The sequence below is a fragment of the Callionymus lyra genome, chromosome 16, assembly GCF_982586985.1.
Source record: "Callionymus lyra chromosome 16, fCalLyr1.hap1.1, whole genome shotgun sequence".
Taxonomy (NCBI): domain Eukaryota; kingdom Metazoa; phylum Chordata; class Actinopteri; order Syngnathiformes; family Callionymidae; genus Callionymus; species Callionymus lyra.
Window position 1 is genome coordinate 3,125,486 of NC_141833.1, and position 27,000 is coordinate 3,152,485.

General features: G+C 37.1%; 1 protein-coding gene across 2 annotated transcripts in view; it reads right to left on the bottom strand.

Annotated features, from left to right (window-relative positions):
• brinp2 (BMP/retinoic acid inducible neural specific 2) overlaps positions 1 to 27,000 on the bottom strand; it is a 131,357-nt gene that overhangs the window by 14,418 nt on the left and 89,939 nt on the right. For both annotated transcript variants that reach the window (XM_087811072.1, XM_087811070.1), the window contains exons 4-7: positions 19,348 to 19,538; positions 16,559 to 16,740; positions 9,021 to 9,126; positions 4,934 to 5,170 (exon numbers count right to left, since the gene is read on the bottom strand). In XM_087811072.1, the coding sequence (XP_087667198.1) occupies positions 4,934 to 5,170; positions 9,021 to 9,126; positions 16,559 to 16,740; positions 19,348 to 19,538 (716 nt within the window). The remainder of the gene's footprint in view (positions 1 to 4,933; positions 5,171 to 9,020; positions 9,127 to 16,558; positions 16,741 to 19,347; positions 19,539 to 27,000) is intronic.

The window sequence follows — 27,000 nt, forward strand, 5'->3', positions numbered from 1 at the left end:
AAAGAGACAAACATGAGTGAAAAGCTTTTCCCCCCGGGATACAGCAGGCAGACGCCTTACTCACCTGAATCCATTATCTATTTCTCATCTCTGTGTAGGAAAGTGTAGGATCTTCAGACAGCTATGCTAAAGGGACAGCAGTCTCTCCTACGCCGTTTGGCCATCTCAGGGCGGTTCTGAGTTGAACTAAAGGAGCATACTCTGGCCCGGCATAGACAAGATGGTCAAGGAAAGCATGTGTTTATAGATTGCAAAAAAGGCGAAGACTCTGAAGTCTATCCAAGCTACATTAAAGGAGAGTTTGGGGACACCCTGGACAGGACTTCTCTCACAGAAAACCATTCACATCTATAACTAACAGGATGGGGGATGTGATATGATACTTAAATACTAACAGGTAGGACTTTTAACTATCACACCATAAATACCTTCTTTTATTATTTATATTTTTAATCAAAATGACCTGCATTACATTATTAATACCATTAGGAAAATAATAGTAATACTTACAATATAAAGGTAAGGTAAAGGTAAGGACACATGACAGACTTAATGCCTACATGACATAAACAAATGATCACATGACATACATAAATTATGAATACAAGTAGATTTAGCTGTCATTATGTAACATGAACATTTTAGAAATTGGAAATTGAATGATTACAGTTGAGCATTGTTTGATTTCAGCCGATATAGTTGGATTGCAGTTCAAACATTGGTTGACTACAGTTGAAAACTTTGGATTTTACTTTACGATGGTACATTGATACACATTATAATTTATATAGTGTACGATTATATAAAAAACATGTATATACTGAAACTGATGAGATAGAAATAAATAAATAAATACCCAATAATGTGTTGATAGACCTGGAACCACAGGGAATTCACAGGAGATACAAAGATATCTGAAAGGAATCTGAGATAAAAGGTGTGTTCCACTAGCAGCTGCTGATGCTGAGCGATGTCAAACTAAATGCGTGATTTTCCTAGCACCTCTTGTTCACACCTTCCATCTCCCCTCTACCTCTGCACCAGTAAAGCAGCAGACTCTTGTTATGTTGGTGAGTGTATGCAGCTCTTGCTCTTTTTGGCTTAGGACTGCTTTTGATATCCCCTTCTGCCCGTTAGCGCTCAGGCACACAAAGCCATTTCCTGTGCTCCTTCCATCTCACTGACAAAACATGAAAAAAAACAACCATATAAAATCACAATCGTCTTAGATGTTCTTTTGCCTCGCCATAGTTAAATTTATCAGTCCATCCCAGCAGAGGAGATCCGGTCCAATTTCTTCCCTTTCCGTCCAACGGCTATAGACAGTTTAAGTCATGCATAAGCGAAAGGCGATAATATATTTGCTTTGCGGATTTCTCTGAGTTTTTGTTTTAAATTGCTGACAGCAAGATACCGTCACTAACAAATGATTGTCTGGATCCGCTTCTATCTTTGATAGATGTGGCTGGAACTCGAGAGGCCACGATTCTAACTTATTGATTTTTTTTTTCCACTGAACGTGTGTGTGCCTTAAGTATAGGTTTTAAAAAATAATAACAATTATCATGATAAGAACCACAACAACAATACTACCACTACAACAAGTAAGGGTAATGATACGGAAAAATGTCAGCTAGTACGAGGACTTTAAAATAGAAAAGTTCAGAATGTGGAGAACTAAAGCCAAAACTGTGCCTGTTGTTGTTGGAGGTCTCAGCACTATCAAAAGCAGATATGAGAAGAATGAACACCAAAGAAGTGCAGAAGAACGTTTCACATACTTCAAAAAGTACTTGGTTGAAACCTAATGTTTCTGGAAGAAAGACAGTTGAACACAAAGCTGCCAAAAGTAACCATGATTCAACAAAATAGTAATGCTAATAATAAAAAATAATTTATTTATTTTGATTAACTATAGCTAATGTCATTAGTTATGCTTCTTTGTTGCCTCCTTAATTATTGACTAAACCTACTTCACTTACCAAGAGCTCAAATTGTCTACTCTAAAGCTCCTTTGATACTGAAATACGAATTGCAGAAACTGATGAATAATATAACTGGGAAAATTGGACTTTGCTTCTTAAATGTTGCTTTGTTTTTTGGCTGCATGTGTTATGTTTCCTCTGTGATTCATTATCTAGGTACATCCCTTCATTGTGTTGTAGTAAACAGTTGAAAAGCTGTGGTCACACCTGCCACAGGAGAAGATTTTCGTACGCATTTGCTTGCAGGACTTCAAGCTCAGTGGTCACAAACCACTGGTCGGGCTGCACTAATGATCTCTAAAGCATTTGTTTACAGGATGTGCAGGAATGAAAAATAATTATCACAATTTCTATCGGCAAAGGCCTCCTTTATCATTGTGAGATGTATTTTGAATGCAAAACGCTAGATATTATTCTCGGCTGTGGTATTGTATTTACATTTTTTAAACAAAGGGTGGTCCGTTAAAAAATGATGACAACATTGAATTATCTGTCACGAAAGAGAGGATCCTCAAACTTATGGTGATAGAGGAGAAGGAAGTAAAATAGTGTGGTCGAGGACTGGAGGTATTTCAGCCACCATTGGTCACAATCTCTGTTGTACTCCATTACCCAGAGTGCTCTGCCGACAAGTGCTGTTGAGTTTTCAAAGACGAACTTCTAACATTTTTCTGCACCGTGCACAAGTGATCCATTTCTCTATCTCTGTAGCAGGAGGGAGATGAGATTAAGATTTTGGTTGTTATCAGATAGGCCTTTTAACTGAGTTTATGACAGCCTTAGTCTGGTGAGTGTGAGGTTTTGTGAGTATTTAACAAACCCTTTATAGCACATCTTACTTTCCATAGAGTCTTCTGAATAGAGGGGTGTAATGTGGAAGTAGGACTTCTATAGAGAGATGGGTCGACCTTAAGTTCAATTGCTCAGGGGCTGAGGCTTTGCTTTTGCTATTTATAAATGGTGGACATTGGGAAGATTGAACACTTGCAATTTAACGCTCACATTCTTCTTTACACTCAACTGCACACAGAGTAAAACATCCCATGATGGTTTGCAGGAGATTTGATGCCCAAGCAAAAAGGCTGTCACACCAAACTATACCGACCACATTGCCAAAAACCTGTCTTCAATCAAACCCTGCCGACACCAGCCAAGTCATTATGCTAGTGTGCTTGCAAAATTAATAAAAGCTAAAAGTGGTTGGTGGGCTCGGTGCTGCGCCAAACCTGGTGACACTTAGTTTGGCACCATTGTGTTGGACACCTGTGTCCCATTCATCTTGATGAATGTTTTTTTTGTTTTTTTTTTAACCTTTCTTGCTTGGCAGAAACCTGTTGATATGATTAAACACAGGAATTGCGGCACATGTTTAACAATTAGGGGACTTTCGTTTTTTGGATGATGAGAGGAAGTTGAAATGCACATTGTATTGAAGTGGAGATGAGAAGGAAATTACATAAGTTAACAGTTGTTGTTTTAAGAAACACAGCTTAATATAAGATGTAGATACATTAGTATGTAGTAACTAGTGACGGTCTGATGAAGCTTCATTAAGCATTGTTCTTATTCAGAGTCCACTAGATGGCTCTCTTTGTTGAATAATCTTCCACTTTGAGCTACCATTTTTATGATACCTGCCATTGTTTGTAATCCAAGAGCGCCATCTACTGAGCTAGGATAATCAATGATTTATGAAGCTTCATCAGTCCACTACTAGTTTATGCCACAGGGGGTCTTTTTTTCCCAGCAATATATTGTGCAATATATCTGCACATAAGAGAGAGAATTGCTGCTTTCCGGATTACAATACTATCAGGTTAGGAATCTGAATTAAAGCTGTGAACTTAAAGAATAGATATAAGAGTTTAGAATGGGTTCTAAGTCACAACAATTTACTTGCAAGGAGAGTTTAATACAGAACGTTCTTTTAGAATGTTCTAATTTCACCCTGAAGTAAGAACTGTTTCGGTCGCATCTTTATATTCCATGTTATTGATTATCGCAGAGACGAGAAAAGAGTTAAAAACTGGAAAAACACAGACTGAAGCATTCAATGGTTAGTGTAATTCCTAATGGCAAATCGAATTAAACAGGGTGTGTCCTTTTGCAAGATTACTACACATTTCATTACCAACTCATATGAACATTCCGTCGCACAGAGCCCTGCATGGGGGGAAACAATTGCCTACATAATTATGAGGAGCAGCTGACTGTATTGCGCAGAGAATACCTCCCGAGCTCAACACATCAAAAACTAAGGAGATAATTGTTGACCACGGAAGGAGAGCAACAGACAATTCAATCTCAACATCAGCGGGTACTCCCGGCAGTCCACATGTATGGGACCTGACCTGTATTCTGACAAAAGAGACCCAGTAGAAAGTGTGCTTACAGAGAATGCTCTGAGGAAATGACATATCTGACAGACTGCTGGTGCCCTGTCATTGTTGCCCCCCCCCACCCTCCCAGAGCTTACTGACTTTTTGTAAGAGTGCCGTACAGCAGCAGCACAATGGCCCGGAGAAAGGACCTCAAGAGGGTAATCAACTCTATCCAGAAAATGATAGGCTGCCCTCTCTCTACGCTGCATCAAACGGATCAACTGTACAGATACTGCTGCCTCAAGATGACCATTTTATCAGTCACATTCCATCCATCGTCTGAACTGCTGATATCAGGCAGTTGCTAGGAGAATTTAAGAGCAAAGACAAACAGTTGGAAAAACTGCTTTTATCCTGTGGCAGTAAACATACTTAATTAATTCTGTTACCACAAGATAAGGTGTGTGTGAGTGTACCTGCTGTCTCTTTTTTATTATTTATTGTTTTGGCTTGAATGGCACAAGGCACCAAAGCATTAGACTTATAACCTTGTTTTCCTTGTACTAAGACAATAAAGATTCTCTTTTCTATTCTAGACTCTGGAAATAGTTGTGAATGCGTTCGTACCAGATTCTTCGAATTCCTGGTTGAATCCACTCCAGGCCTCTTTGCTCTTCTTAAGGTTCTCCTCCATGACCTTGATATCTGCAAAGGGACAGTTACAATCTGGAAAGCGAGGAGAGCAGTGGCACCAGCAGTCGTTGTTGCGGCACAGCAGCTCGCCCTCAGAGTTGCAGGCCACGTAGCTGAGGGCCGCCTCCACAAAACGCCCACGCAGGAACTCGGGAAGGACATCTTGCAAACCTGAAATTAGGACCGAAAAGAAAAGATTCAGAATAAAACATTAGTGGTTTACTAACTTTCTCAAGTGATTACATATATACATGACTGGGTTAAGTAGCACTAGTAAGTAGCACTAGATATGAAATTGACCATGGTTCAAATCTTAAAACTATTACACGTAATGTTTATTTTCAACCCTCAGCAAAAACCCTAAACACATGTCTCTGTCACAAAGGCTTCCTTTTAAAAGGCTGCCTGAATAAATGACAATCAATGCTGCTTGCTAATCCCCACTGCTGTTAATGACACCTACAGCCTGCCCTCTGCCTCTACTAACTGCTAGTATCCTTGCAGTTGAATGTTATTGTCTTATGTTCACCAGGCAAGTGTGTTTCATCTTTTCTTGATCCCGACAGGCTGCAGTATGATCTCAGTCTGGTCTCAGTCTCTATAGTCAATTGCTTTAGTCTTGACGGTCTATGGTATTGTCTTCTCGGTCTCGTCCAGTGTCAGGCCGTAACAGTGGCCTCATAAGTGGCATAATGGACTGGGTTAGTTTTCTAGTTTTTTCTCGACACTGTCTGGTATTGGAAGTGCCACAACAGACAGAAAATCTAAACTTCAACAATACATTTGGGCATTTGATTTAGAAAGAAAATTAATATACATACATAAGGTCTCTAATGTGGAGAAAAAGAAGTGGTCTAATAGGGGCCTGATCTACTCTGCCTGAGTGGGGAAAGGTTGCTTGACATGACACTCGAAATACCCTATAATCCCGATTTACAACACTGCCCAACACATGCTGGAGCTATTTTCTAATATTCTACATGACAATTTAGATATGTGATACAGCATTAGATGCCATTCTACTTATTTTGCAGTTAGGTGTTGGCAAAAGAAAGTTAGCCAGTCCTGTGTAGGGCTGACAAACTACTGTCCATCATGGATGATGACAGTCATACTCTGAACACTGTCATCAGTGAGCAGAGAAGCAGATTGAGCATGACTTCTCCTTCCCAGATGCAACACTAATAGACTCAGGGACTCATTCATTCCTCGGGCTATTAGATTGTACAATTCAGAGTTTGGGGGCAGGAGTAGAGTAAAAGTATCATGACATTCTGTTCTATGTTAAACTTTTGTTATTTTTCTTTGAGCTATGTTCTTTATCTTTAGACTTAGATTGTGTCATCTTATTCTTTCTTTTTATTTTTATTTGTTCTTATTTTTAGGAATCTATCGTTTGTGTTGCTGTGTGCTAATTGGAAAAATAATTTCCCGAAGGAGACCTCCAGAGGGATCAATAAAGTTCTATCCATCTATCTATCCTGAAAGATGTTGAACATATTGTCTGCGACAGAGTTGAAATGCAAAGACAAAGTCTCTTTTCTTCTTTTTTTTCCCCCTTGTTAGTAAAGAACTTCAGTCACATATCACATGTCTTTCTGTTTTGTGGCTGATTAAACCACTTGCACTGTGTGTTTGATTTATCAGAGGAAAATGGAAATAGGGTGTTTTGAACATCACAGCTCTGTGTGTGTCACGGCGAGTGGTGACTCCTGCTTGTAGTCGTGCTTGTATAATTCATCCCCAACTCTTCGCAGGGGAATATATATATATATGTAGTTTACGGTCTTATTAGCATTGCCACACATGTCAGCAGAACCAAGAGGCTGTTGTAGGTGTTGTTTGCAAACTGCAAATAGTATTATGTCCTCTTGCTGTGGGATGGTGAAATGGATCTGAATATAATCAAGTGTATCACGATATCATAAGACACAAATGGAGTAGAAATGCGTTATAACCCTTATTAAACAAAAACCACATTAAAAGACAATGCAGGACAAAATGGGTGCACAATATCTCACTGAGATAGGACTGAAAAAAAAAAGAATAATCATGATTCGCACCAACATGTAGGACAACAGTATACTCTTCTTGGCAGATATTGAGACAATTATATATGCCCGACAAACATTTATAAAAAAAAATTGTTTTCTGGGAGTGTAGACAGACAAAACCACAGCATGAGACTGGTATTCATGCTGCTTCTATAAATTTGCCTGTTGCACTGCATGAGTTTCACTGTCAGTCTATTAATCTCCAATTTCATTCTTCTCTCCTGTCTTGATAATCAGATTCTGGACGGTTTTCAACAGTCGGATCAATGTTGATGTGTGCCAATATGCATATTCATGTATTTCCTTAAGACTCCCACAATAGCCTTGACAGAATAGAGATAAGCCTACAATTAATTTCTTTCTGGCTTTGAAAGTAAGTAAGTAAGTAAAGTTTATTTGTAAAGCGCCTTAAGGTGTTTGGATTTACACATATGTGTTATAGCTGTCATTCTTATCAACTACTTTATGAGGTGAGCATTCCTCTTTACACACAAACAAAAGTGAAATTCATAAATGGTAAAATAACATTTTATTTCTTTGATTATCTAAAAGCACGTTTCACATTATTTACTCTCTAGAATTATCATTAAAGCAGAATATATAAAGAACCACCTGGGGTAAAAAAAAGAGCCTCAAAATAAAATTAATTAACCATATTCTGAATTGTGTTTTATCATTGCTCACAGCTGTACTGGTGAGGTTTGCCTGTGTGTGCGTGTTGAAGAATTCCAGCACATTTGAAGTTGTTTGTGTGCGAGTGTGTATTTGGACAATAGTAAATCAAATTATAATTTATCTCCAGGGGTTAAACTGCAATTATTTACATACATGGCCACAAACTATAATGTTAAAACAAAAAATAACAAAGAAATGGTTTTGTCAGTTTGTCAGGGAGAAAGTGAAGTGATGATGAAGCCTTGTGAAGCATTGTCAATTTATCACTGTTATGTGCTAAATATTGTATGCTCTCTTTATTTGACTTGAGAAACCACTTGCTAGAGTCAACGTTTGTTGAGCCTGTTTCTGCACATTAATTACTAACAAGTTGTTTGTCAACAGTCACTCATGTACTGTCACATAGTGTGGTGTTGTGAGTGTGTAACTGGAAGGGGGTTCGATACCAGCTCCAGACATGTGCGTGTCAATATGTCCATGAGCTTGACTCTTAATTGCTCTCAAAAACTGCCCCTTATTTTCTCGGCAAGAGGCTCAACCGAGTGTATTCCAATTTAATGTGCAGGAAAGACTGTGGTTGAAGGTCATAATTATGCTCTAACAATATGAATGGTTTGACTCCTTTATATATATTTTTGGACAACAAAATGACTTACCAGAAAGGTTACATTATCTTTCTTCATACATTAAACAGCATACATAGCATAAAGTATGACATGCTATATGATTATACAGTATGTATTTCTAAATATATATATATATATATAAACCATCCATGGAGGACAAATAAACACAAATATTGTATTTTTACATGATTTTTAATTATTTCCTTGTTCTTAAGATAGTAAACAACAATTCAATAATTTAGTGAGTAACAACATGAAGAAAACTGCTTTAAAAAACCCTCAGTAAAACACTCCAGGTTTAAAGAAGTGGAGGGTCAGACTAAGGTCAGATTGGCAGGACTGGACCTTCTACACTCTGATAAGACAACAGATACCCCACGAGAATGTGAGTCAGTCAAGTAGAACAGAGATATGAACTACTGCAGCGTAAAGCGAAGGGTCACTCGGGCCAACTACTCCGCACACACGAGGTGAAGGCCCTGGCAGACTGGTAGATGGAGCTGGCAGAATCACTTGCAGTGTCCGTTAGATGAAAACTCTCCCTATGCAGTGGACCATGTCTTCAAGGCTGCGACTGTGTGTGTGTGTCTGAATTTTAGATGAATGCATGTGAAATAATGTGCATTTTTGGTATGTATGAGTGGGTGTGATGTTATCCAGCATTACCCTTTAGGTGGATCTTATTTTCAGGACTGTGCACCAGCACCGAGCTGACTGAATCCAAGCTGTCGTAGTTACTGCAGCCGAGGGGGCCTGTCCTGGTTTCAGTTACCTAGGAAACAAGAAGAACACATCTATTTAGAGTATATATAATATATGTGTCTGACTATCCCATTATACATGAACCTGCCAGCTCATTTGTTTCAACTCTATTCCAATGCTCATTTTTAAAAGATTTATTGAAAAAAAAAAAAGTTTGTACGAGATCATCACCTGAAAAGTCCATGAATTCAATCGTTCCAAGATACTGAACAAATTAACTGAATTCAAAAGAGTGTCCCGTATTCAATAGTTATTCAATCATGATCAAATAAATAACAATTCATTATTTGGATAAGACAAGAATTAAAACTTTCAATTTTTTACATTGAAATCATTTTGCCAAATTTAAGTAAAATGAATTACAGAAAAATGATTAAAATGTACTTATTGATCTTGCATTGTGTCACATTCATGTGCATTTGAGCAGAATGGTCTCAGTAGAGAAAAACAATTACAGTCTGTACCAGCCATTTATCTCATAACAAGGCAAGACATTTCATTCAGTACATTATGTAGAACACTCTAAATCATTCGTCAAACCTGTGAAACCAGGGGTGGATACAAGGAAAAAGAGCTACATAGTCTGAATTGTGTGCAATGTATGTCAATAAATGAAAGCTTAAACATTTTAAAACACTGCAATAGAGCAAGGACTTTCACTAACCAAAAAATAGCAGAAATACCTTTGACAAATGTTTTGAAAGGAACTTCTTGAATACATTATATATATTATGATTAGCCACACTTGACACATATGTAAACCTATCTTCAGCTCTGAGCATGTGTGGAATGGGCAAATGTTAATGTATTTTAAAGGCTGTGATGGGTGTCTAAGGCGGTGTGCTGATAAAGCTTGATGAAACATTGTCCTCATTTTAAAAGCCCACTAGAGGGCACTCCTAGATGTATACTCTTTGACTTTGAGCAACTGCTTTATAAAACCTCCTATCATTTTAAAGCTTAATCTACTAAGTTCAGAAAATGATGACACTGTTTCATGAAGCTTCATCAGGCAACCACTACTTTGTTTTCTTTTGCACCAAACAAACTTATAGTAAAAAATAAATAAATACTAATTAAATACATACTTTTGTTCTAACATGTGACATTTTCAAGCGAATCTGAACTAAGCACAGAGCCAAAGTCAATAACTTTAAGCAAGTTAACTTTCAGTCCAGTTTGGTTCCACAACTTTTCCCTACTACGATGACGTTCAAGGAAAGAGAAACAATAAATATTGCATGGAGTCAAGACATTTTTTGGCCAAAAGAACTTGGCTTCAATTCAAAAAGTGCAGCAGTCCAGCTGCTTGAGGCTGAACTCGCTGTCCAGCTGTTATCACCTCTTGACTCTTCGCACAGTGTGGCCTTATGAAAGAAACACACCACTGTGGGCAACAATGCTCATGTGCTCACAATAACACCGACACTTTTTGCACCTATACTGCAATATGGTGGACTGCCTATCACATCGCGGCAGCTTGCAGCCTTACCTTCTTGGGAAACTTTGAATTAATAATAACCATACCCTTGTTGTTGAGAACAGTTATGGAGATTGCAAATAAAACCTAATTGGCTTTTACGTTTGTGCTTGTCCTGCAAACCCGTGCTGTGCAATTTGGAGTGAAACAAATGTCAATAAAAGTAATTTACATGTCCTCGTAAAAATGAATGAGGTATAATTTTTACGAAAGGACAGCTTGAGAACACAATCTTCCAATGTCAACATCGCCTGGACAACTAACAAAAGCCAATTAGAAAGGTTTTGTTCTAAAAATTGGAGGAAAACATTATGGGTAAACTGTCCCTTTAAGAAAGACAAGACAGAAACATTTGCAACTTTTCCCAGTACAAGTGCTTAAAAATGCCCATTTAGTTTTCATTTTCACTACACGCTGAATGCATTAATATTTCATTTCACTGTTAAAACAACACACTTTTCCCTCATGGTTTGTTCACACAAAACATTGATTTGTTAAAACATTATTGATGCTGAATAAATATTTGTTTGTAAATAAAAAACCTTAGAGAGTTGCACTCACATGTGTTTTTTTTTGTTTTTAACTCCCAATATTCAATTAGTGTTATAAATGGTCATTATCATGTTTTTCAATATATGCACTCAACATACGTCATACTGTATTAACTCATTTGTGGAGGGAAACATTTTTTAGAGATATTTATTGTTACAAATAATGTGAGTTTCTACATCAACCAGACAACCTGAACTATACAATTTTGTTAGTGATGCTAATGGCAGAGGTAACATTATATAAAACCAAAGAAGCGTCATCAGCATTCCATAAACTTTAAGCTATGGGCGCTATCTACTAAGGTCGGAAAATGATGACTTCACTTATCTTCATTAGTCTATCAGCTAACCCAGGGACATTCAACTCCATTAACGCCACGTCCCATTATTGAGTGTCTTGCTCTGGGACACATGGAACCCAATAACATCTGGAACTGGATTGTAACTGGTGACCTTCCAGTAAAGGGCTGACCACCCTTTCATCTAGTTTCTTTTAAGACCTTAGATTAAAACATGAATATTGACCTTGTATTCACATCATCAAGGCTCTTTTAAATCAACATAACAATAGGACTTCTTATTTAAATGCACTTTGAATTTAATGACGCTCCCGAAAACTGATTACTAGGGATGCACTGATCCTATACTGGTATTGGGTCCGATGCAGCCTCTAAAAGTCAGAGAAAGTCGGCTACTGATAAAGACAACTAATAATCAGTTTTTGTCATTTTTTTTCTTATAGAAATTATTAACAACTAACCTAGTAGAGGCACATATGAAGAATCATCATTTAAGAAGATTTTTTTTTAGTTTACAATATCAAAACATGCAGGAATACATGTGTTAAGATAAGATTAAAAAAAAAATACTACAATAATTATGACTCTTGGCTTTGAAAATCCAAGATTTTTTTTTTCTAAAAAATGTACTTCACCATAATGAATCAACATCTTTTAAAACACATTTTCTTTTGGCCTTATTTCACCTCCTCTGTCCTCATTTGCCACCAGGCTGAACACACCTGTCAGCAATGACAACTGTCTCATATAATTATATTGTCAACCCCTTATTATCACTAGCACCAAGCCGGTCCCTTCTTATTGAGATGCATCACTATGGTGACGAACACTGAGTGGCGAACTGGCTTCTCATGAAAACTGATCAGCTTCTATGAAGCGATGGCCCTCGTCCTCTTATCCCAAACCGGTTATGTGGAAGTGCTCAACCGGTGGGACGAGCGAAGTGTTCTGATACGTTCTGACCCACTGGATCAACCTGATTATGTGCTCTATGAGGGGTACCCGCTCTCAATGACTCATAGACATTTGCCAAATATTGGAGCCGATTATCGCCCATGTGACCTGCAGAACTGCTGCAATGACTCTCCTGCATACATCAGGGATTATCTCTGGACGAATGAGATCATTGTAAAAAAGAAGTTTGCACAGTAGAATGTTTGATGGGAGACATTGATTCATTTTTTTCCTCGTCATATTTCATAATAATCAAGTGTCGATGTCAAGAAACCGAGTTCAGCATTCATGGTTGTGGTTGCTCTGGGTTTTGAATTGTTGCCTCTCACTTTAAATAGTAATATAAAGTCTGTAGTTGCTCATATACAACTGTTAAACATTAGATTTCTGTATCTGTCAAACGACTAAAAAAGCCTAAACACCTTCTTTAAAATAAAACATACACAAAAGTATAAAAAAAAACATTTCTGCTCTTTTCATCATCAAAAGCAATTTCCACTCTTCAACACGGGAATTGGACTGTTGACATTTTCCAAACAGTGTGCTCGGACTAGACATGCTACCGAGGGCGCATTGCAAGCTTTCATCAGACAAAGCTAATGCATTTCGCTCACACCTCCCACTGTGTTCTACAGCCACTCAGTACCCAGAGGCGTACATGGCCACAGGTCAAGTGCATCCCACTCAGTGTCGCTCCCTCCTCGGTGATGACTTGATCTGGCAGAACACACCACAGCAGGTGGCGTGCATACCAAAGATCCTCGTTTAGCTGCGTTATGTAAAGACGAGGCTTCTTGCACGAGTAGGCGTTTGTGGCTCCCAAATTAAAATGTGTCTTCCAAGTGTATATGTTTATATAACTGCAGGATGTCCACTGTAGGGAAATTCTCTTTGAGATGTTTATTCTTTAAACGAAACAAAGAAGAACTTTAAAATTGAACACAATTGTGTGGGTGATGTCCTCAGAAGAGCCTCTCCTAACTGCAGATGTTTCATTACAGACCTGGTTAGGATGCCATCTGCTGCTGCTATTTTAATATTCCTTTTAGTATGAGGCTTCTCCAACTGCTCCAAATGGATGAGATGGATGGACGGAATAATTTCCACCTCTTTGAAAGAGTTTTGGGGGAGTCATTGGTGTGTCCTTGCTGCTGACAGCTGGTGTTCCACCAACTCTGTTGCGGAAGGGCAGGGACATTAGTGTGGATTTATATCCCATCACACATTTCCAAGCTTTTCTGTACCCGCTTCCAAGTAGAGCGCGTGTGATGTCTTCAAACTTATACTGTACCATTTCTTATTGATGTTTTCCAAACCTCTTGATTATTTTGTGTTTCATTATATCAGTGATATGTTTTTTAACATAATATTTTGACTCATGTTAATGATGTTTTGATGTTATGAAGAATTATATTCTTCTTTTAAATGCTAACCAAAATCCAATTCAGGAACTGTTGCTAATATGTCTTTCCTATTCAAGAGTTCAGTCAAACTTTCCTGTTTCTAAATCTCTCTTTTGAATTTTATGTATGCATTTCACTGTTTTTCTTCTTTTACAGATGGTTTTGTGCAAACACAAATACCCCAAAAATAAACTTCACTTTTCAGATAGTTTAGTTTATTTTAATCTCTCTGAAACTCTTATTATCTAGAGTCATTTTTTTATTTTTTTTTATTCAATGTTCTCACTCGCCTGGTGCAGCTGCACAAGTGGGCGGTTTATTTTGGGAGATTTTTTAGGAATAGACACAAGTACTAAATAACCATCAGTGTTGATAAAAGTGTTAGTTACAAAAGGAAAGTCTTGAAAATAACTTTTGCTTTATTGAAGGAATGAAAATTACATTATACTGTTTTGTATGTGATTATGCTCATAGATTAAAAATATAATAATCATCGCTTATCATACATACGTTTTGATTTTATTTGAATAAGACATTTAGATAACATACGTGAAGTCAATAAGTTTCTATTTTTAAATTATTCATATTGCATTCACTTGACTAATTGTACTATTATTGTGATCGTTCTTATTACTAAACAAAAAGCTGAGTAGAAATATATACAGACTGTTCTGTGAAATTATTGCTTTGTAAAAAAAAATGATAAAGTCTAGCTGCTTTTAACAAGTAACACATTTTTTTATTTTCCTAATACAATAACATCATCTTCCACTATCTGAGTTTGATTTGAGCTTTTTTTAAGCTTTAGTTATGTTTGGTTCAGGTTTTCACAGTGCAGTATAAAAAATCCTGATTGTGTTTACCATGTTTATTTAAAAAGACAACAAAGAATTGCACTTACACCCCCATCATTTATTTAGTCCTTTTGTTTTTTTACTTAGACCTTTAATTTATTAATATAAGATTCATCAGCGTTCACATTTTAAGACAGACATTTTCTCATAAAGCATAAATTATTGAAAAAAAAAGAAAGTTTTTACTCTATGTCCCTGAGTAGATCGTGCTACTAGGGTTACTAACTATCTAGGGTTATTTGGCCTGTGGTATCAAGATCATAGGGTCTCAAAAAGAACAAAGTAATAAGTAAATGTGTATAAAGACAACATATTGGATGGCTGATATCCAATTAAGTGCAATATTGACACAGATTTACTTCCTTCAATCCATAACAAATCTAAAAATCATATCAATGATATCAATATAAAATATAGCTGATCTAGTTAATCAGTGTTTAAAGCTTATGAAGACCAAATATATCAATAGGACGGGATTGATTCGTTGAATTAAAATACAACAAACAGGAAAGATCAATTAAGTTTCTATCTTTTATAACTCTTATGTTTCTATCAGATGATATTGTGCTTTTTATTGCAGTTTACACAGTTGCATTAATGTCATTCCCGCTTCACTCGCACTGAGAGCAATAAAGCTTCTGCAGTTATCTCCATCTACATCAGCATTTCACACTTAAACTATGTCAGCGACTTATTAAAAATACTTTGTCTAGCTTCAATATTTGTAAGATTGGCACTACATGCATAATTGCAGTGCTCATACAGCTCCGCTCATTAAGGGAGAATCGCTGTAACTTCAGCAGTTCTTTAAAATTAGCACTTAAGTCATTATGTCAGCAGTGCACGATGCCACAACATCCACTTTATTAGGTTTTCACTGCAAAATATGTCCTTTGTTTATTCGTTCGTGGTCTTTAATTATAGCTGGCAGCCTGTGTTCCAGTGGGAGGAGTAGATAGATGTAATGGACAGTATGTAATTACCTCTGAAGCTTCATGAAGCATTGTCCTTATTTTCAGAGTAAGTAAGTTAGTAAGTAATTTGTATTAATATAGCGCTTTCCCAGAATAGGGTCATAAAGCGCTTAAACAATCAAAACAATACTCAATAAAATATATACTTTAAAGGTCAAGATAATACTGAGAACAACACAGGAGTTCCAGAAAATCAAGGAAAAGCCTGAATAAAAATGTTTTAAGATGTTTGTTGAAGGAGTCAGTAGACTCCATCAAACACAGACAGAGAGGAAGATCGTTCCAAAGCTTAGGAGCAACAGCCTGGAAGGGTTTCTCTCCTCTGGTCCTGAACCATGTGCGTGGAACCATAAGTAGATTCTGATCCACAGACCTCAGAGCCCGAGCTGGGGTGTAAGGCTGGATCAGATCACTGATGTAAGGAGGAGCCTGACCATGAATAGTTCTGAAAGTAAGAACCAGAATATTAGAGTTGATCCTGAAAGAAACTGGCAGCCAGTGAAGAGTTTTAAGGATCGGAGAAATGTGAGTTCTTCTACTTGAGCGGCTCCGAATTCTCGCTGCAGAGTTCTGTATCAACTGCAGGCGAGACAGCTCCTTCTTGTTAAGACATGAAAACAAACTGTTACAATAGTCCAGGCGAGAAGGCAAGAGCGCCATCTATGAGTTTCTTATTGTTTTTCATTTCACTTTAAAGATTTTTGTGTTTCTAATACATAGTTGCAAAATTTCTTTGTTTTAATTTAATAAGTTTTGTGTGATCGGCATGTCCAATCCTTGTGGTTATTTGCAACACTTAATAAGCATCAGAGTTTTTACAGCTTTTAACTAAAACACAGCTTATTTTCAAAAACAGAAAAAGCGAGTCATTCCTATTGTTTATTTAACATACTTACATGAACTGTGGCTGTTATTTGAGTTCTTTACCTTAATTGCAGATGTAGCGATCTGGAGGTGGTGCAGTCGCCTGAGGGTACTTTCTCGATCTGTGAAATACGACGCAGCCAACTGATGAAGCAGTTCCAGAGACACGACAGAGCTGTTGCTGTTGCCCTCTGTCTTCTTATTCAGCTTCTGCTTGTCCAGAAAGATGGTTAAAGACTCCTCCCCTGTGGACAGACGGCGCAGATGTCATTTGTCGAGACAAACTCTTCTTTTAGTAACACACTCGCCACTTTAATATTCGGTTTGTTGTAACATTCCGACATCAATAGGACTCTGCAAAAGTATGAAAGGTGCTCTCTTTTATATTTATCATGCTTGAGAAACAGACCAAAGAGGCGCCCCTGATGCAACGCCGTGCAGAACCGTTTGTCTCTTTCTTTTTGCAGCAACTGAACCCTGAGATAAAAAAAGTGAGTCAAACAACCGGAGCGTCACTTAATGGTGATATATGCTTTTGGGCAGCTAGCTTCATTTATTTCAGTTAGACTCATAGATCAGACATATTCCAAATATATTTCAAATATATTTCCAAATCTGAATAAAACGTAGAATTATTGAAATTGTCGATATTTCTTTTACAGTGTTAAACCAACACACCACCCCTGAGAAAATAACTAGAAGCAGTATATTTGCCTGGCTTCCTTAAATAGTAGCTTCACAGAGTTGTTATGCATTTAAGTCCCCATAGCTTAGTGCTCTTATTATAAGTCACTCTGGGAACCAAATGGTATCTAACAAAACACGATTTCTCACAGCTTTGGAACAAAACTAGTTTCTGAGAAAATGAATTGCCTGTTTTTTAGGAATGCAAAAAAAAACAGTGGAAATATGGGGGACATTTTAAAGCATTATAAGGGTAGGGAATTCAGAACCCAAAAAAACAGTTTGCCTGCTCGTGTTTTCATTTCTGTGGCTATGTGGACTCTAAGCAACTGATGTTTTTTTTTTTCTCTAGTGTATGTTTGGGGACGATTCAGGACAACTTCTTTGATATAACAACAGCACAACATTTAAAAAATGTCCTTTAGAAAAAAAGGACTTTAATTGGAAAGTATTAAAATATTAACAAGTGCTGCATAGAACTTGGTTCACAATCTCTTTAATCAGATGCCGATTTAATCTTAGTTTGTTTAGTGATATTTGTCCTGAAACAGAAAAAAAAATATTTTGTGTAAAAATTGGTAGTTATTTTCTAGATTAAATAGAACGGAAATCAGAATCAGAATAATTTTTTGTTCTTATTATTTTTATTGCCATTATTAGTGCATTGTTTCGCAAATAAGGAATTTATTTCAGTAGAATTGTGTTACATTAAACATTTAATACAATCTTAAACATAAATTAAAATACAGTTAAACTATTCACACAGTGCAGATTAAGAAATGAAAGTGTTTGTTCTTATACGTTTGTGTTCAAGAAACTGTTGTAGAAGATGCAAATCGTAGTGATGTGTTGAAGCTCCATGAAACAATTTACTTATCCATTCTAGATGGCACCTTTGTCAGGGTTGTTTCATTTTGGCATCTGAGCAACTAACTATTTTAATTAGGCTTGTCATGATGTTTAAGCAAAGAGTCTGAAAGCTGAGGGCGGGAATGACCTGCTGTATGTCTCCTTTCTTCACTGAGAAGAGGTCTTGAGCCTTAAATGGTGGTGCTCTGGTTGGCACTGTACTGTAATAATTAATGTCACATTGGTTAACATCCTACTGTTCACTGATAGAGCCATCATGGTCCCAGAAAAGGGGTGGTTCTCTTCGCCTCTTTGACTCTTTGACGTGATGTAGTACATGATGCATCATTTACTTTTTTGCCTCAGTTGGTATGTAATGTCAAAATTCCACTTTAACTTGCTGCATCATTGAAACCACAGAATCCAAACCACTAAACCGCCTCCTTTACACTGGAACTGGTCGACTCCCTAATTTGATCCCAGTAATACTGCTGCAGGTTTAAACTGCCAAGAAACGCTGATTACCAACTGACACAATGCGTGGGTCGGAAGCCGATCAATTCCCGGGATTTGTGTTTGTTTTCACACCTGTTTGAGCTAAATCAGATGCATGTTTTTTAATTCATAATTCAAGATTCTGTTCCACCACCTGGACCAAATAATTGTCTTCCAAGCCACAATTATCTCATGAAAATGCTTGATTAAATAGAGAAAAAAACATTGAAACCTGAAACACAGGATACAGGCTGGAAGTCAATGGAATGGAGACATGAAATAAAACTGCTCCTTGATTGGATTCATTCGTTTCCTCAAAACAATTCAAGTCGGGAGTGGTCTGGTGGATTTTGGCATAATTTTTGACCATCTCCGAAGACGATTCATTAAAAAAAAACATCAGACAACAAGATTATCTTACGATAACAGAGAATAGGAATGTAAAAAATGTTGCTTTCATTTTCATTTAGTTGTTCATCGCCTCGACTTTTTTCTTTGAATAGAAGCCTTTTAATACTTAACTTGTTGTGAGTTTGACTCCACACATGTATCAGTCAAAGATTAGGTCGAAAATAGATCCAACAAAAGGTGTCTCCTGCTAAGAACATGGTTAATTAATTCCCCTCTTTAGCTTTGAAATCCCTCCGTGTCAACTCGTGCTTATCACTGTGAAGGATTATTGGAAAATCACAACCTGAAAGAACTGAAGTATATCAGATGTGATATTATTGCAGTTTTCACTTCCTCTTTGATCCATGACTGCCATTGACTTTTACCTACAGAGCTTCAAGATAGAAGGCCAAAGCCAAAGTGTCTGATCTTACCTCCCAGGGTTGCCGACACCAGGAAGTGTGTTCCGTACTTCTTGATAAGATTTTCGTTGATCTGCTGTAAGGTTGGCCGACGTCCTAGTAACCGTAGATTTCGAAGAAACTCTGGCGCCAACGGCAACGGGGCTTTGAGGAAATCTCTCTTCTCTGTTGCCAGGCTGTTCACTTTCCAGTGGCTGAACTCCCTGAAAAGTAGAATAAGAGTAAATTACAACAAAAGAATCCACCAACAAATGGAGACAATACTGCATTATTTCACGCTGATGTGGATTAAAAGCTGACTCAGTGTCACTTATTTAAGTAATAAAGATATTGTCACATTTACAAATATAATTAAACGGGGACCCAGTAAAGGTTTAGGTGTGGATCATCTTGAGTGTCATACATTACAGACAATTAAGGAATTTGACTTATATTTTATGTCAATAAATCACATGACATTTAATAAAAGACCACAATTAATGATTGACATTTGTCTCAGAAACAACATTTTATTTGTAGCTGTAAGCTAACCGAACAGTGATCCCTTTTTTCTGTTTTAGCAAGTTATTAAAATGTCAGAACCATGTTCAGAACACCATTGAAACACTGGAATATATACAGGTGGGCTCATATACAGTAGTAAGAAACATAAAGCTGGATATGTGAGACATTGATTTATCTCTGTTAATCGATAACAACATATTTCCACCGCAAACAGTCCTCAGTTTAGCTGCAGTGAAATGGAATCCCTGTGGTCCCTGTAAGATAGAAGGAAGATGTTTTCCACTACCTATGGAATGTTTCAGACTGTCATTCAACCCAAATATTATATGTGTCCAAACTCCAAATAATTTACAGTAAATAGAGATTTATAAACTGCATCTCTTGAAGTTACTAATATGTGAAAGAGACAAAAACAAGTCTGTTAAACACATGTTTCAAACCATCACCTCATCAAACTTGTTTTTTTTTAATGAAAGACATTTGTGACTTTGTATTTGCTGTTGGTACTGAAACATTGCTATAGATAAATGCAGCGATGGGCTGATGAAGCTTCATGAAGTGTCAGTGTTTCTCAGCTTAGTAGGTGTTGTTTTGGCTTAAAGTGATTGAAGTTTTCAATAAAAAAGTTGGTCAAGACAGAGCTGCAAACATCACGTTGTGCAGCTGTGAGACTGAAACAGTCACTTCTGTCTAGTATTGTTCATGGTCAAGTTAAACTGATTTGGCTCTGCATTGGAACCTACAACATTCTCATACTCTACACCAACATGTTCCTGTGTGAACCAAGGTTAGTCCTGAAGGCTACAAGAAACATCTAACATCATGAATCGAGGCTAATGGTGAGGTCTGAAGTCTAGTTCCTTCTCCTGGCCTTCTTTTTTTTTTTAGCTATTTAACCCCCTCGTTTGTTTCTCCTCAATTGCTGCATCCTGGCTCTTCAGGTGCTACCGAACCCATTCTGGACACACAGATCAAGGTAACCTAGCAAGGGTTGACGCTGAACCTTAACCTTAACATAGGTTCTGAAAATATGATGATGCTTCATGAAGCTTAATGGGCCCATAACTAGATAAATGAGGAGGCCAGCAATTGATGTTATTTTGTGGCTCTTTTATTGTCAAAATATATATTTGAAGGTATTTTTTTTAAGCTACATTATTTCTGACACAAACAAATTTAAGAAATGGATGTATTTAAAATCATGGATTTAGCAGGAATGCCCTTTTCATAGCATTCGATTAAGCAATAAATGTTATAGTATTTAATCATAAATTCTCAGTTTAATTAAAGAATCTCTCTCCTTTGGACTTATGCTAAGACATTTTTGTCTTGTAGATTTGACCATTAGATACTAGAGACACAATGCCAGGAAGTAACTGAGACCAAATACCTACAAAAATGAATACATTCCTTAATGCAGCTTTACTTGCGCTCCTTTTTATAGCTGTTCTGAAAAGAAAATAAGTTTGAATAAAAATAGGTCTAGTCAGCCGCATGTGAAAGAAGATTTGTTTGTAACTGGGACGAGCACCTTATCCCATAAATATACACACACAGTTCATGCTTTTCTTTTCTGTCCAGTCTTAATGCTAAAATACAGAGTGATACATTTGTTTGAAGAAATATTTACAAGTCTGCGTACATTTTCTGACATTTGCCTCTACACCCAAATGTATCTTACTTTAGTACATCCAAGATCCTCTCATATTTCCTCATAAACACACCACCTAGCATCACTAGGGTTAAAGGAGGTGTGGGAGCATTTATCAGTTGTTTTGCTGTTCATAATAGAGCAAAGAAAAAAAAGAAAAAGACAATTTTGGTATCTATGACCTGCAATAACCTTGTGTCACGGTGTCATGCAGGAACAATCTTACTTTTACAAATTGAAAAACTAGCCTCCATGATTCCTTAACAGCCGGAGAAGATTGGCCGGGAGCACTCAAGTACAATTTTCATGGAACAGTTTGAAAGTCTGGTGTTCTGCGAGCAGCCAAATAAGCAGCCGTCATATTTGGGTCACACTATACTGATTCAGGTGACAAAAAAAATGCTCATTATAAACTTTCTGATTCCTCACTCGGCAAAACTGCAACAACACATCAAGCTGATCGGAAACCCAAAAACCCGTTATCTTCATTGTCACTTCTGCTTAGACGTCCTGGGATATTTAAAGGTCCATATGTACCTGTCTTTATCAACACTGCCATCATTTTCTTTAAGAAAATAGCGCCATCTGGTGAGGTCAGAAAATAATGAATGTTTCATGAAGTTAAATCAGCACGTCACTACTGTAAAGCTGTATTTTAACTGTGTATTGTCTTGATTGTTTTAACACTTTTGTGACCCTGGTCTGTGAAAAGTGCTCTACAAATATAAATGACTTACTTACTTTATTAAATTGAACTCTATGGTTAAGTTATACATTTTAAAAATATAGCATTCAAGTAGTAGTTTATAGGGATTTTGATGTTCATGGTTAAATACAAAAAAGAAATAAAATGGTTTGATCCAACAGTAAGTTGTACTGACTCTAATCTAGTATCACCTCTTGTTGTATTTGTATTTCATTTATATTTCTTTCATAAACACGCTCGCACATTTGTTTTTTAACCCGATATACCAAAGTGTAAACCGTCCACTTGTTGCTTTTATTATTATTATGCTACAAGACAAAAAAACAGCAGACATTTCTTCCCCAAAAAAAGGTCACTTTTTAATTCCCTCTTCCGTTTCAAAACCTTTGAAATGTGCTGCAGCAGAATGAAGTGTCGGAGCTGCAGGTGCAATCAGCAGTCTGTTAAAACCTTTTAATTAGAAGCATCTATCATCATTAGCCAAATAGTCAGCCAGCAGTCGCACCCTTAACTCTGCGAGAGCAGAACCAGGAGAAAATGATGCACGGTTATTCCTCCGTTTCCGCCCTGTCACCACCAGCTCTCCCTCGCCGACGCTCAGTCACCATGGAAGCGTTTCCGAAAACACATCAGTCTGAATCAAGCCCAGTTAATCAGTCTGCAAGTCATAACTACCATCCCGTGATTCGCCACATTTGATGGAAAGGGAAAACTATTGGCAACGGAGGCATGTGATGGTGGCGGACAGAAGTTAAATGAGGTTGACCATTGCGACGAGCCAATCGTCATTTACATTTACAATGATATATCAACATTTGTAGAGAAAGTTGACATTGAGCTTTAAATGCAGGCGCCTCCATGATCCTACTTCTTGTTAAATATCGACACAAAAATAGGCCACATATTTGTAACTATGCTCTGAACCTCACTGGTGTGTCGTCCTTTCATTGATTTATTTTAACATATGATTAATCATTCATTTTGTATGTTTCCTCGTGATATGTGGAGCTCGTGCGAGCGACTTGTGAAGGGAGACGGGGAATACCGTGGGCAGCTCAGAAGCCCGGGGCACATAAAGACGAACCACCGCCCACACGTACACCTGTTTTAGAGTCATCCTTTCATCCAGTAAAGTCATCCAGGGAACAGCAGAGGACAGAACGTATCCAGGTTCACTTTCATGTCACAGTTGCTTTAATTTATCGGGTAAAAATTGGCTCAAAAGAAAGGCATTCAAATGACAGAAGCAATTTCAAGGTTGGCCACTGGGCACATTGACAAAAGAAAAAAAGATTTTCATTTTAATATGTTTTCAAAATCACAATTAGATAACAACACTTGTGTATACTAGCTTGAAATCTTTGTCTCGGTCTTGTTTTGTCTGAAAATCTAGCAAGTGAAGTGCCGGATATTTGAGTCTAAATTAAATGAAATAACTTAGCTTTTTGTTAATAGGTTCTCACAGAAACATCATTGTGGTAATCCAGTCGTGGAAATATGCATTAGTATGCTTCAGCGCTTACTTTATTCAAACTGATAATAATTCAGAGGATCTGCCTCAGAAAGTTAAAGCTGATGGAGAAATTGATAGTGGAGGTTACAGAGATCAAACCGTCTTTAACAATGTCTCGTCCAAATTGTTGGACGTTGTTTTTTCTACAAATAAAAAGGAAAGAAAATAGATGGTTTTTTTTACCTTATTTGTTTACATTTTTTGCATTAAAAAACCTGAAGATGCGTCGGAATGCCAGTAAGACACGTGCTGTATATAGTATTGACGGTTCTATGATCATCAATCCATCTGGTGGAGGTTGTTACATGATGTTAAGTCAGCAAAGAAGCCACTAAAAACATTGAGTTTGAGACAAAGTCTAGTAAATAAGGCACTTTCTTTAGTGATTGATCATATATGGATAGCAATTTTGAGCTCATTTCGTCTAAACAAATCTTGCTTGTAAGATGAAAAAAGTTAAGCTGGGAACCATTATAGTCTTAAATATTGTTTGTAGCGACAGCAATATTTAGGAATGTGGTGACAGGATTTGTAAAGACACTCGTCGTGGTTCTGCTAATTGAGATCCGGTTGCTGAATGACACCGTTTCTTCTTTCTCCCATATTAAGCTCCTTCGCGAGAGCTTATAATTACATTGGCAAGTCTGTGTTGTCACAGTGTAACCTCTGAGGCATGTGAATATTATGCCATTGCTGCAAAAAGTTAACAAGACCACCTCAGCTGCTTCATTTGTTCATGCAACAAGAGGCGGAGGAATATTAGCATATTATGGATTTGCTAGGAAACAGTTTACTAGTGTTTCCATGAGATATCTCGCACTGTACAAAACACAAAAGCAGATGTTTAAACTGTGTTAAGCTCTGACTCAATGCTTTCTAGAAGTCAAGTAATACAATATTACCATATTGTCGTCAGATAATTTGAAGCATCAAACTTGAATCTTGTGGGCCGTTTGCAGCCTATAAGATGATATTCTAAGGGTCCCCCATTTGATGTCTAACTTTTTGCCCACTGAGGACCAAGCAAAAGATGGTCAAGAACTAAAAGATCATCAACAACAATTTCAAATAAAATGTGGACCTCTGGTGGCCACACAGTCCAAAAATATATATATCAAGACAACAGTCAATGTTTTGTGTATGTCCCAGTTTCTTTATTATGCGATTTAAATATGGATTATTTAACATTTTTTGTAGATTTACAAAGGTTAGTAGTTAGTAATTGTGTCTTTATTATGCACATTCCAAATAATGTTGTGTACAGCTGAGTTTGCGGAACACGTCCATGTTTTCTCCTTTTTCCTTAATAACCTGTTTAATTTAATCTAACCACACATCTTGAGTGGATTCATATTCCACCCGAGCTGAAGTGTTTGTCTCTGGCATTTGTTATGAATCACTTGAACCCTCGCTGCATAAACGGCAAAAAAAAAAACGCTTAATCAGCACAAGCCCTGGGGTAGTTCGCCTGCAACAAGACGGTTTCGATGAAGAGATATTTGCTTTGCTCACTTATTTTTTAATTGTGATTGAAATGTCAAGAGTTACGGTAATTAATTAGCTAGTTACTTTTAAAAAAAGCTGGGTTTTTTTTTAGATATCACCTTATCAATAATTACAAACAGTAATGCCTTAAGCTATAGCATATCATTTTAATTGTAATTAAGTTCATTGCATTTTACGACCTAATCCAGTCACATTTGAATGTACTTTTTCTGCAACTTAGTTCCCAATTCTCCAGTGTAAAAGTATTAATTTAATGTATAAACACTGATCAATAGTGCCACACAGTGTCAACAGTCAACTGTATATAATAAGATTTCAATAATAATGACAAAGAAATCGAAGGGCTTTTTGAGCACTTCCACTTGCGCTGGCCTCTATGTTGATATTGCAACGATTAGATTTAAATCAACTCCTCAATTCGTGAAAAAAAGCTAATAGAATCTGATATAACATGATTACATTTCCTCTGGTACTAGACCCTCATTTAATTTAGTGCACTTTCCTCCACTAAACGCTTGTGACCAGAGGATTGAGGTCAGAAGGAAACTGTGGTCAGATGCCACTAGGGTTGGGAAATTCAGGTGTTTAGGTTACCAGCACTTTTACGTGACACATTTTCATTCCGATTAGCAATTATTCCGATTAAATTGGACCATGTTAACAATAGTGATGGGTCGAAGAAGGTCCTCAATACAGCGTGCCATCTACTGACTTCAGTGACATTGCCTTATGTAGCTTCATCTGTCCATCACTAGTAAATGCAGCTACTGTGTTGTCTTTTTGTGCTACAAAACGAGCCTTTGTTGCTCATGGCCATCTGTTTTATTCATTTTTTTTCTAAGTGACCAGAGGGTCTGGAGCAATTAAACGCTGAATTTGTGTGAGTAATTGCTGCTCATGACCCCTTTACAAACCAATACAACAGTCTAACAACATGCTTTTAAAACACATGTGTCAACTAGAAATTGGAGAGTAAAATGTAGTAATGAAAATCAATTTGAAATTAGAAACACACGTCTTACTTTAATGTTCAATTAAGTACAGTGACTTATTCTCTATTATAATCATAATTCAAATCTCCAAATTGATCATATTTATTTTTTTTATTTTAATGTTTTTCCCACCCATCAAGACCACTACGCCATATGCTGAAAAATAATTTTAAAGGGGAACAATGATGGATAGTTATTGAGCTTAAGTGTGTAAGGTGTTATCAAATTTGCTCAACCACACCTTATAAACTGATTGTGAGTGAAAGTTCACCCAAATAATCCAAACCGTTATTCGGCATGAGGGTGAGTAGATAATAGGTGAAATTTTTGTCATCCTTTGAAATGGTGTTTTTAAGCATTGCTTGCTTTAAGTTGGGAACTAAATATGTGGGAACATCTCCAAAGGACACATACCAGGTTTAGTCATTAGGTGAAAACACTAACCTTTGTATATAATTTAGGACTAGCTGTAATTCTTCTCTGTGTTGTTAGGTTGTGAACTTCGTTCTTGTCTTTTGGATAATCAATAACGTACGATGGAGTATAAAGATGCAACCAAACCAGTTTGTTTCATTCACAACCTCTTCATTTCATCAGCTTCCACTCCATATCTATGGACTCAGACTTAGGGCTTACTCATTCAGTCACTGTCAATAGATTAATAGCGCTAAAGGTCACCCTACGAGGGGCTGAATAATCATTAACATTTAATACACCCTACTGGAAAAGAAATCCGAAGTGCTGGCGATGACTTTAACAGAATCCCCATGTTGAACATCCAGGGATTAAATTA